We start from the raw sequence: 12119 nt of genomic DNA on the forward strand, positions 1-12119 counted from the left end.
ATCCACATCCTTTTAAGATCACATCTGTACATGTTAGCTCATACATTGATTGAACCAAAGGCTTAAACTAAGCAGATCTAAGGGATGACCTAACAAGAGTTTCTCCCCAAACCCTCATTTTTTTTGTCTCTCCTGTGAACCAAAGTCTATTTCCAGTCAATTTCTAATGGGAAGCACACTGACTTTTCATCCTAGCATAAAATCCAATGGCCTATAGCTGTTTTAACCAATAAATCTGTTTAAATACATACCCCAAGGCCATTTGTAAGTTGGCACCACATAAAAGATGGAGTCTTTCTGAGAAGATACAATGAAGCTCACTTCAAAGTACACGTCATTATCATAGAACCTTTGGGGTAGAAAAAAACACCAAAATACAGCTTCCTGGGCCTGACCCTACAAATATCTAAGAAAGATCTCATGACTGACTGATGTTTCTCTAAAAGCCACAGGCTGGGAGTCAGATAGTTAACTGCTAATGAGTTTATTGTCTTGGGAGTTGGACCAGAGGCCCTCCAAGGTGTCCGCCATCATAGACATGGGAACGAAACAGTGAACACTGAGACTCCTGCAGGCACCAGACAACACAGGGCCACTCCTAACCCTGGAGTAAAGGAAGAGATCAAAGTCACCCAAGAATGACTAAGCAGAAGCAGCAGCAAAAGTAAACTGGCTGAGAGTGAGCATGCCCAGAATAAATGCCCTGAACTGGGAAAAACTGACTTTCTACTGTTCTCTATTCCTCATGGGACGGCAAATCAGTTTGGGCTCCCCCACGAGAAAGGGCTCTGTGGAGAGGGAAAGAGGTGGGGAAAGCAAATGGAAGTGAGTGGGCGCACCTCTGGCTCCCCTGAAGCCATTGGCGATACAAAAATGCCACAAAAACACTGAATATTTTGAAGCATTCCTCCAGCTGGCAGAGGCCGGAGGAGGAAACAAAATGTCTTACTTATAGCATCATATGCTTTTACAGATGTCAGTGACAGACATCTGTGCATATTTGTTTCGGTGACTCACCTGGACAGCACAGTCTATAAATAATCTTCCAATTTATGTATCTGAAAGTTCAGCCTTTACTCAATAGTCACCAAATATAATAGCAAGCAAGCCCCTTGCTCCTTTCTTCTGTCCATTTCCCCATCCTGTTGCCTAGAGTTTGGATGTCCTGGAGAGATCTGCAAATTCTATATAGAAACATAAGGATAAGGTTCTACCCATATGACGGAAAGGTGAGCTGAAAGGCGCCATCACACCAGCACTGACTGCCTAGATGTAGATTCCAGTCAGGTGAGAGAAAAATGAAAACTCACTTCTTTGGGCTCCTTACTGCAGATTTTCTAAGTGGAACCAAACCTAATTAAGGAAAAGCAAGAGAGAAAATGGGCCAAGTCAAGATAATAAAACATCCTTTTTCTCAGCATTGAGGAAGGAAGGAAGGAAAGGGAAAGGAAAAGGGAAGGGGAAAGGGAAAGGGAAGGGAAGGGAAAAGGGAAGGGAAGGGAAAAGGGAAGGGAAGGGAAGGGAAAGGGAAGGGAAAGGGAAGGGAAGGGAAGGGAAAAGGGAAGGGAAGGGAAAAGGGAAGGGAAGGGAAGAGGGAAGGGAAGGGAAGGGAAGAGGGAAGGGAAGGGAAGGGAAAAGGGAAGGGAAGGGAAGGGAAAAGGGAAGGGAAGGGAAAAGGGAAGGGAAGGGAAGAGGGAAGGGAAGGGAAAAGGGAAGGGAAGGGAAGGGAAGGGAAGGGAAGGGAAGGGAAGGGAAGGGAAGAAAAAAAAAAAAAAAAAAAACGGGCCAGAGCAAGAGGAGTCAAAGAAAAGGACAGTCCTATTTTAAAGTCTCACATGAGCCATCTTTCCATATACACGGATCTCCATGGTTAACAGAATGTTTGCCTGTCACCTATGTTAACACACAATCATTGCTTTATTATGGACTGTGGTTCCCCCAATGTACACAGTACACTAGACAAGTATTTTCTGTAAACCTGGGCTGGGGAAGCCAGGCAGCACTTGAAACATCTCCCATCGGCTTCTTGAAATAACTTCTCCCTGAGGCAACACATTCCCACCTAAAACAGAATGTATCAGAATATGGGAGGAGGGGTGGAATGGTTGAAGGGGAAACTGTTTTAATGGAACACAGAAAGAGCCTTGTTTCCTAAGCTACTCCAACCAAAACAAAAATAGCTCTACTTTTATAGTCTTCATTGCCAGCTCTGGTGTGGCAGCATCAGGCATGCTCACACCTGACGGCTGAGTTCTCTACAAAAGATATAAATGCTAGGTTTATCCTCCTTTCTCTTTTAATTTTCTCTAATGCCAAAAGATTACCGTTTATTCTTTTAAAGCTATTCCTATTCTGAGTTGCCACTGTTCTTACCAGAAACTTACCATTTATTTTAACAAAACATCATTGTGCAAATGTTGCTAGGTCACAAAATAAAAAACTCAGTCAAATGATTCAATTTTCTCGTAGTGAATGGCCATCATTACTAGCCACCTCTGTCAGAACCTTATTCAAAAATCTTTTGAGCCTTTCCAGAGTAACCTCACTTGGTACTTCTTACTGCAATCTATAATCCATGTCTATTTTTCACATAGGAATAATTAGTTACATGTAAAGTAACAGTTCTCCTCTTTACCCATTTTTCAAGAGATTCATTCATTTAATAAATATTTACTGAGTGTTTATTGTATGTCTGACATTTGGGATATACTGGTGAACAAAACAAAGACCTTTCCCCCATCACACTTATGTTCCAGTGGGGTATGTCTGTGTAGCCTAGTTCCCTCATAAGACCAAAAGCTTCATTTCCCCACCACCTATAAAACACCAACCAACCACAATCCTGTTCAGAAAATGAATGCATTTACCTCACAACATGCCAGATGATCTAAGGGAGCGGGGTCAAATAAATGAGGCTGAGAGAAAATAACTTTTAATAACATTGGCAAGGAATACCAAAAACTGTGTTGTAAATTTTTATTCTGTGGTCCAAAACAGGCACTTTAATTAACTGTAAACCTTCTGAGAACCAAGACTGTGTGTGTTTGTTTCTTTGTTTCTTTAAAGGAAAATAATTGATTTTTTTTAAACTACATCTATATTATAAAGTAGAATGTAAAATCTACATGAATTTTAAAAACTACATATGACACCTGAAAGAAATTTCTCCCACTATGACAGGCTATTTTGGACCGGGCTCTCTGACCTTTGGTTTGAGGAAAAATATAGTCATCATCTAATTGGATAATTACAGCAGCCCTGTGACTAAGGCAGAGCCACTTTAGTGAGCTCATTTTGCAGTCCAGAATTGAGGCCTAACATAGGGAAGTCCTATAGCTCATTATCACAGTATACATGGTGCCTAGAAGGGTCTAACAATAAGGCACCCAATAAATGCCTGCTGACTGAATGCATGTTTCCAATCATTAACACAAGAATAATGTGCAGCTATTTCTTAAGATAGTCCAAAGCCTTGATGAACTAATGAGGTTTTTATTTTTTTATTTTTTTATTTTATTATGTTATGTTACTCACCATAGAGTACATCATTAGTTTTTGATGTGGTGATCCATGATTCATTGTTTGCGTATAACACCCACTGCTCCATTCAATACGTGCCCTCCTAAATACACATCACCGAGCCAACCCATCCCCCCACCCCTCTAGAACCCTCAGTTTGTTTCTCAGAGTCCATTCTAATTTAAATTAAATGTTTCTTCACGTCCTCTCTTTTTTTCCTCTATACCTCTTACTGGGAAGCCTAAATATCAGGGTAAGTCACACAGATGCAGGCAACTGTCAACTATGAGTTTCAACCATAGCATCTTCAGTTTGGATGAAGATAAAATTTTAGTTAGCAAGATCTCCCAAAGCAGCCTTGTGACAAGGTTCTGTAACACTGAGCAGTTGCTTGAAACTAAGCATTATCTAAACCATTTTGTCATTTCCGATCCTGCCTTTGAAAATGACTGAGTAGTTTCGGGTTAGTTTCCTCTTCTCCATTTTTCTACCTACAGAATGAAGAAAGGCTTTACTTCCCAGGAAAGCTACTATTTCCCCCCCCCTTTTTTTTAGGAAAGCTATTCTCTTCTGAAGGAAAAATAAACTGTATTTTTCAGCTAGTGAACAAACATGTTTGTGGGTAGATCACTTTGTGCCCGAGCTCTTGTCACACCTCTATATGATTTACCTGAGAAGGGGCACTGCAGGAAAGCCCAGACAGCTCGCTAATGCGCGCAGCAGCCGTGGGGTTACTGGAGCTGATGAGGACGGGAGGACTGATCTCCATGGAGTGGCGGTTCTGGGATGCCTGGGAGGATTTGCTGGCCATAGTGAGAGATGTGAAGGAGTGCCGCTTTTTGGTGTTCTTCTTGGTGTCGGAGTGCTTTGGGGCATTGCTGCTCTGGGCTGCTGCCGAGGTACATTCTCCAGCATCAACTCCTGGCACAGGAGGCTTATCCCATTCTATCAGCTGCTTAGCAGCCGAGTTAAACTGCAAACCAAGAAATCGACATAAGATGGTTACAAAATTCTCAAGGATGCACTGAGATTTATTTTCAAACAGCTTTTATCTAAAACTGAACATCACCACTTTAGAGTTTGCATGTGCAAGTATACCTTTTCTTCACGTGAGATGTCTTTTCTCTCAATACTGGGATTTCATTATATTTGTCACCAAGAGATGTTAAATCAAGAATAAACCATTCTAATTCAAGACCAACACAGTAAAAAAAAAAAAAAATTTCCCCAAGAATTTTCAGAATATCTAATTTTAAAATTTGCCAGTTGTAACAAATGAAGATTCGTTTCAGCTCACTGATGAAATCTAAAGAACAACAATTAAAAGGGTGCATTTGTCTGACTGAATACTCTGTTGCCTGATAATGGCCGGGTATTTGCTCAGAGCACAAGTGAACACTGAAGGGGCAACTTTTGGGTTTGGTAAAAATGGGCAAGACAACAAAGAATGAAACCATTATATGTTAACTCATGCACTGCCACATAAATTAACCTCCTGCTTCAGTGAATTTTGGGAGAAGTTCACAAAAAAGCTGGTAGACATTCTTGATAATCTGTTTGTCATGTCATTGCATCAGTTCTTTTCATAGCGCTGACAATTTAAAATCATAAGGGGGTAAAACATGAAATCCAAGTTCTACTGGCAAGCCAACTTGTCTATTTGAAAAGTTTTCTGACTATAAAGGGTCCAAGGCATCAAAAGCTGCGCACCAGGCTGGTAACACCAGCAAGAAAGGAAGGAACACAAAATTTGTTTTCCCTGAAGTATAATAAAATGTTTCCAGAAAGCTGCAATAACAAGCTGTACAGAACTTACCTAGATATTACAGTAAAATAGGAAATCATTGAGCAGTTAGTTTAACGTCTCATAAAAAAATTAAGATGAAAAATGATAGACTTCTTAAAAAGGTAATGTAGGTTAAGTATTAAGGATAATAGGGATTTTCTCATCTCAGTCTTGCATGGTCAGCACCTCACAAGTGCCCTTAGATAAAATACCATCGCCAAATGCTATTTTCCGCCCACCTAAATGGTTAGGACCATGTCTCCTCACCCTGTGGATGAGAACATCCTACTGGAAGAATGGAAATCCTGTCAGTCAATATTTAACAAAGTGAACTTGCTCGGGCCCAACTGGCGCTCACAGAGCTGTACTAATTGCAGCTCAGTAGCCAGGGCTTCTATGGATGATTGCAAATTGATTAACAATTTGTTCCTGTGGATCCCCAGGGACTTGAATTCATCTGGCCTGTCTGATCTACAATTAGTAGGATACCTCTTTTTCAAACATGAGCATGCATCTCCTTCAGACTTCAAGGATTTTTTTTCCACATGATAAACTTTCAAGAATAATAGGCGGTCATGCCACCATTAACACCTATTAATGCCTGAAGTATCAATGGCAGGAGAAAGAGGATTGTAAGGAACCTGTGTTATGTGTTTAGGAATGAAGAAATGAGGTACTAATATTAAAGGGTGGCCTTATTATAATATTAGAATGGCATTCGACCAAGAGACCCAGAATTTACAAATCCTACCTTGGTCTAGCCATCTCACCCTCTGGTAGTCCCCAAGAAAACCAGATGCCCAAAGGAAGAAATATAATGTTTTATTATTACGGTGAGAGTGGCCCAAACTTCAGCAATGCCAGAAGAAAAGGAGTCAGAATCCCAAGGCACAAGTCCTCAAAGCATGACTTAACCTATACGCTGGAATCTGACCAGTTAACTGAGACCTCATGTTGAGTAAGAAATAGGGAAGGAGCTGAGAAGACTTCCTCCTCATTAAGGCCAAAAATAGGAACTGAAGAAACTATCACATCTACTTGGTATCTTAGTTAAATTAATCCCGGGATCAAATCATAGGTTCCATTAGTCATGTCTGCTTTGAAACAGTCTGAAACATTACTATAGTCTAGTCCTGTTCTTATATAGCCAAGTGTCGGTTATATTAATATTGTATTAAAATTTTAGGTTTCTGTATGCTGTGCTCTAGAATAAACATAAGAAATAAAGTATTTTTCCCTATATTTCCTGTTTTTCTCATTATAAAAATACTGGGTGCTTCCCTGATATCTTTTTCTGTATCACATATTTTCCATTAAAATAAATACACATTGATCACATGTTACATGCTGGATAAGGTGCTAGGTGCTAGCATCGGGCTCTCCACTCAGTGGCGAGTCTAGTTCTCCCTCTCCTGTGATCTCTCTCGCTTGCTCTCAAAAAAATAAATAATAAGATCTTTAAAAAAAAAAGGGGGGGTGCCTAGGTGGCTCAGTCGGTTAAGCGTCTGCCTTCAGCTCAGGTCATGATGCCAGGGTCCTGGGACTGAGCCCCACATTGGGCTCCCTGGTCAGAGGAGAGTCTGCTTCTCCCTCTCCCTCTGCCCCTCCCCTTGCTTGTGCTCTCTCTAATTAATAATAATGATAAAAATCTTAAAAAAAAAAAACAAAACAATGCTGCCATGAATAATCTTGTATTTTTTGGTGGACATAAGCACTCATCTGGATACTGGATATATGCCTAGGAGTGCAACTGCTGAACTGCTGGGCCACACAGTTGGCATGTTTAGAAAAATAAATCTACATGCAGAAGTATGTGCATACAGGTAGACACATCATGGTATGGTGGGAACCAGTGAATTGCACACCAAAGACAACAGTTCTGGTCCTCATCCATAAAATGAGGAAGCTGGAGCCAATGATCTTTTTTGTCTCTTTTAGCTCTCCACATGTGTAATGCATTACCTCACTTTAAACAGATATAATTCACTTTTCTATTTCACATCTTTCATTTCTATTCCTCTAAACCACCTATTATATTTTTCCCACATTTCATTTTTACACACGGGCAGTCATATTTGTTAGCAGAATGCTGCCATCATTTAAAATTACTTTGGACTTCTGAAGCAGCAGAGGTTAGTACTAAAAAATGCTATGTGCTGCCTTTATAAGTCCCAAAGAAAATCAAAGTCAAGACTATTTGGTAGAGGCATTAAGTAAATTGGGCAGAAACTTAAAGAGACTTTTATTGAAGTGTAACTTAACCTTCAGTAACAACAGGAAAGCAAGGATCTGATGGCTTTTAATGGAATTTTGATAACATTCATTTATAAAATGTTTGAGCTCACTAGTGTAGGCTTTCTGTGACATTTATCTAACCATGACCTTTAAGTTTAGAAGTGCACTTATCACCTACAAAATAAATTTGTATCCTAATATACCTTCTTCCAAGCACTTGGTAAGGAATATCTGATGAGACCTAGGTTACCTACAAGGTAAAATTCAGTACACTGGAGCTCAAGCAGGGACAAATGGGATTTGTTAATCTCTTAAAACCATAATATCCATTTTTGGGAAACTCTAAAATTTAGATGGAGTATTATCAGAAGTATAAATAAGTATGAGAAAGGAAATACTGACAAAATATTGATAATAAAAATAATAACAACGAGGCAGCTGAAGAAATATCAAAATAATTCGTGTGTGTGCATAGCCATGTTCTTTGCTAAGGAGAATATGACCTTTTTAAGAGATGGAACTTACATTTTTTAAAGAGAAAAAAATTTTTAATGAAAACTTAGTTCAATAGTCACTATTTGATAGGAAGTTTTACAGATGAATCAGTCCAGTTTTTTAGCACCAGAGAATATAAACAGTAGGTCTGAGGAAGGAGCCTATTCTAATTCACAATCCACTAAGCTGTCCCTTGAACGTAATAGGTTTTTTAAGAAAGGCAAAGAAACTTTTAAAAACATGGTATAAAAGTAACGTATGTTCATTATTTCTACAAAGGAAATAGTACAGAATAATATGAAGTAAAAAAGTGAAAAGCCTCAGCCAGTTTCCCACATCTGTCTCCCCTCAACTCATCTCCCAGATGTATCCAAGCTGAACAGTTTAGAACATATCCTTCCATATATTTTCTATGTAGACACTGTTTAATGTGCATCTATTTTATTAATTTTTAACACAAATGAAACCAAGTAGTACATACTCCTCTCTTCTATAACAATATCTGATGAACATCTTTCTGTATCAGTAGACAGATTGATAGCATGGTATTTCATTATAGAGAGATGTCTTCATTTAATGTATCTTGGCATGCTTGTGTAGGTACATCTGCAGGGTGAACTCCTAGAAGTGAACTTGTTAGATCCAAGTATAGGCTTAAAACACTTTTGAAGGATATTGCTGAATTGTGCTCCAAAAAGGTGTCAATCTTCATCACCCCCAACGTTGTATTTTTTACTGCAATATATTGGACATGTAACATTGTGTAAATTGAAGGTGTACCTCCAATAGTCTATTAAAAAGTCTCTGTTTCCCCACATCGTTAACAGTATTAGGTATTATCAATCATTTAAAAAATATTAGTTGGAGAGGGAACAAACTATATTATACTGTTTTAATTTGTATTTCTCTATGTGTTAATGAGATTAAACATCTATTTTTTTTTTTCTAGGACTTGCTTATTACCATACTTTAGCCACTTTTCTATTGGGTTGCTAGTATTTTTCTTATAGATCTATAACTGTTCTTCATATATTACATAAACCATTCTTTAATATAGTATGTGTGTATGTATATATATACATATATATCCATCAAATTAGAAATATTGTTCCAATTTGTTAACTTGATATGTTTGTTATACATACCTTTTTATTTTATGTGCAAAATTTGTCAATCTTTTCCATTATGTCATCAATTTACCATGCTTTATTTAATTTTTAAAAGATTTTATTTTTTTAGACATTTTATTTATTTATTTATTTATTTGAGAAAGAGAGAGTGGGGGCACACATGTGAGTGGGAGGTTGGGGGGGCAGATGGTGAGAGAGAATCCCAAACAGGCTTCACAACCAGCATGGAGCCCAATGAAGGGTTTGATCTTACAACCTGAGGTCATGACCTGAGCCGAAATCAAGAGTCAGACACTTAACCGAATGAGCCACCCAGGTCAGGTGCCCCTGAAGATTTTATTTTTAAGTAGTCTCTGCACCCAATATGGGGCTCAGACTCACAACCCTGAGATTAAGAATCGGATGCTCCACTGACTGGCCAGCCAGGCGCCCCTCAATTTACTATGCTTTATAAATTGTATCCCATTATGTTAAAAAAGAAAATAATTTTTTCCTAGTATTTTTATGGCTCCTTCTTTCCTTTCTTTCTTTCTACATCTCAGTCTTCAAACCATGTGTACCTTTGTGTAAAGAGTAAGGTGAGGATAGCACCATGTTTTTTCCACATGGCTCAGGAGCTGACCCATCACTGTTACCTAACAGTACACCTTTTCCTCATTGGTTTGAAATGCACCTTCATAAAGCCATGTTTTAAAAAGATACTTCAGTGTTCTGCATTGTTAGGTCCAGTGTTCCTTCCCCAGAGAGTTAGACACTTTAAATAATACCAGTGAACAAATGCTACAGAATCTAAATTCATGCCATTTGCCTCCTCTTAGCAGAAACAAAAACATTTTGTCTCATGTTATACTCCTTTGCAAAATGTTTTTACATATGGTAATGAGGAATTTGTATTTCCATTAGTCTTTTATTCTTCCCTGCATTTAGGTAACAAGATATTTGGTTTTGGATGATCCAAATACAAAAGCAAACTCAGTCTTCATTTATAATAGAAGACTCCCCCACAAAAAAGGAATAATTAGGAAGACTGAAGGGATTACTAAGGAATCTTTCTAAATTGATCTCAAGGCCTCCCTCAGCCAACAGCTCCTTTTAGGACTCTGTAAATATTTGTTGAAAGAATAAAAATGTCACTCTCTTAGAACTATCAAGCTCTCTACACCAGCACTGTCCAACTGAAGTATAATATGAGCTACGTGTATAATTTTAAAATTTTCATAGCCACATTTCAAAAGATAAGAAATAGGTAAAATTATTTTAATAATATATCCTTTTTAATCCAATTTATCGAAGATATTATCATTCAACATGTAATCAACATAAAAAAATTACTAAAATAGGGGTGCCTGGGTGGCTCAGTCAGGTGAGCCTCTGACTCTTGATTTTAGCTCAAGTCATGATCTCAGGGTTATGGGATAGAGCCCCATGCATGGAGTCTGCTTGTCCCTTTCCCTCTGCTCCTCCTCTCTCTCTTGCATGCACTCTCTCTAAAATAAATTACTTAGAAAATAAAATAAAAATTTTAAAAATAAAATTGCTGAAATAGTTACATTTTTTTTTAAATCTAGTGCGTATTGTATACTTACAGCACATCCCAATGTGGATGAGCACATTTCAAGTTCTCAGTAGCTATACGTACATAATAGCACAACTCTAGACTCTCAGGGATTTCTGAGGGGAGAGGAGCTGCACCCAAGGTGGCTGTCTCTTGAGGCTCATTAAGCACAATGAATTTGCTGAACTGAGAAAGGAGGACTGAAACTTCTCCCCTGACCTCTCTTGGCCCACATTCCTGAAGCCTCCTGGGCCCTGAAACAGTTCGCTAGTAACATGTGTTACTCCTTCACGCAGCAGGGTGGTGAGGAACACAGACTCAATACAACCTTCATGATGTCCTACCAAGGGAAAAGGATTTTCAAAGTAACTGCCCCACTGTACTAGGTTAGGAAGGTGAGACATCAGCTACTTAGTTTCTTGCTTATTTGCATCATCTTCACCTCTACTGGCCCCAACTGTTAAAAAATGAATACACTAGAATTTTCTTTTTCAGGTTTCTGATTCTGAAATATAAAGGACAAAGGGAGTGTTCCACTTCATTGAAAGCCTAAAAAGAATTTTAGCTTAGTGAGCTGAATAAAGGATCATTCCAGAAAACCATAGGAAAAGCTGGGAACATAAAGTTGAAAGGTCTGGGTTGGAGTCAGGTCTCTCCTCACTGGCCAAGTAACCTTGGGTAGACCATTTAAGTCCTATGGCTTCAGTTTCCTTAGCTGTATAAAATGGGGAAGGTAAAATCAGTCTGCATACCCCCGGTAAAAATGAGTACAGGTTAAGTGCTCTGTAACCCGCAAAGCTCTATATGAATGTGAGTTATTCTCACTATTCACAGAGGGATCCCAGCTGATCCTTCACTTGCTCTGTTGCCCTAGGCAAGTCACTTTATCTTGTGTCTCCTATGTGCTATATTTAACATGAAGTTGGACGTAATGATCTGTAAAGTTTTATTCCTATATAAAGTACTGATACCTTTTCTCAACCCAAAACAAAAATATCCCATTCAAAATACTCAGAGGCAGAGACCTCTTTGTCAAGCTAGAGCCCTCAGATCCACGGTAACCACAATCAAACCTAATGGAGCTCATTCAGTTTTGTGTTTTTTTTGTTTTGTTTTTTTTTTGAGTGACTATTATAAGCCTGGCACAGTACTGTTTAGGGGAAAGGGAGGCAAACAGACATGCCCCCTCTGACTTGTGAGAAAAGAGACCTTGGAAATAGCATGATGGATTTCTAATATTAAGAGTAGGAGGTGCAAAATTCACATGTCAACAGAGCTAGGGCAGGTGAGGTCAATGAGTGAAGGCCAGACAGAGACCAATAGGAAACAATGGACTCTGGTGCACTGGGGAGTGTGGGTCCTCTCTCAAAAGGCAGCTGCTTGCTGGTGTCAGCTGATT

At 38.8% G+C, this 12119-nt stretch overlaps 1 protein-coding gene across 3 annotated transcripts in view; it reads right to left on the bottom strand.

Moving 5' to 3' along the window:
- SH3RF1 (SH3 domain containing ring finger 1) overlaps positions 1-12119 on the bottom strand; it is a 176767-nt gene that overhangs the window by 34600 nt on the left and 130048 nt on the right. For all 3 annotated transcript variants that reach the window (XM_073892481.1, XM_025874436.2, XM_025874437.2), the window contains exon 5: positions 4190-4492. In XM_073892481.1, the coding sequence (XP_073748582.1) occupies positions 4190-4492 (303 nt within the window). The remainder of the gene's footprint in view (positions 1-4189; positions 4493-12119) is intronic.

Source organism: Callorhinus ursinus, unplaced genomic scaffold, assembly GCF_003265705.2.
Source record: "Callorhinus ursinus isolate GAN/ISIS: 27379988/994484 unplaced genomic scaffold, GSC_fseal_2.0 scaffold4, whole genome shotgun sequence".
In the NCBI taxonomy this organism is placed as follows: domain Eukaryota; kingdom Metazoa; phylum Chordata; class Mammalia; order Carnivora; family Otariidae; genus Callorhinus; species Callorhinus ursinus.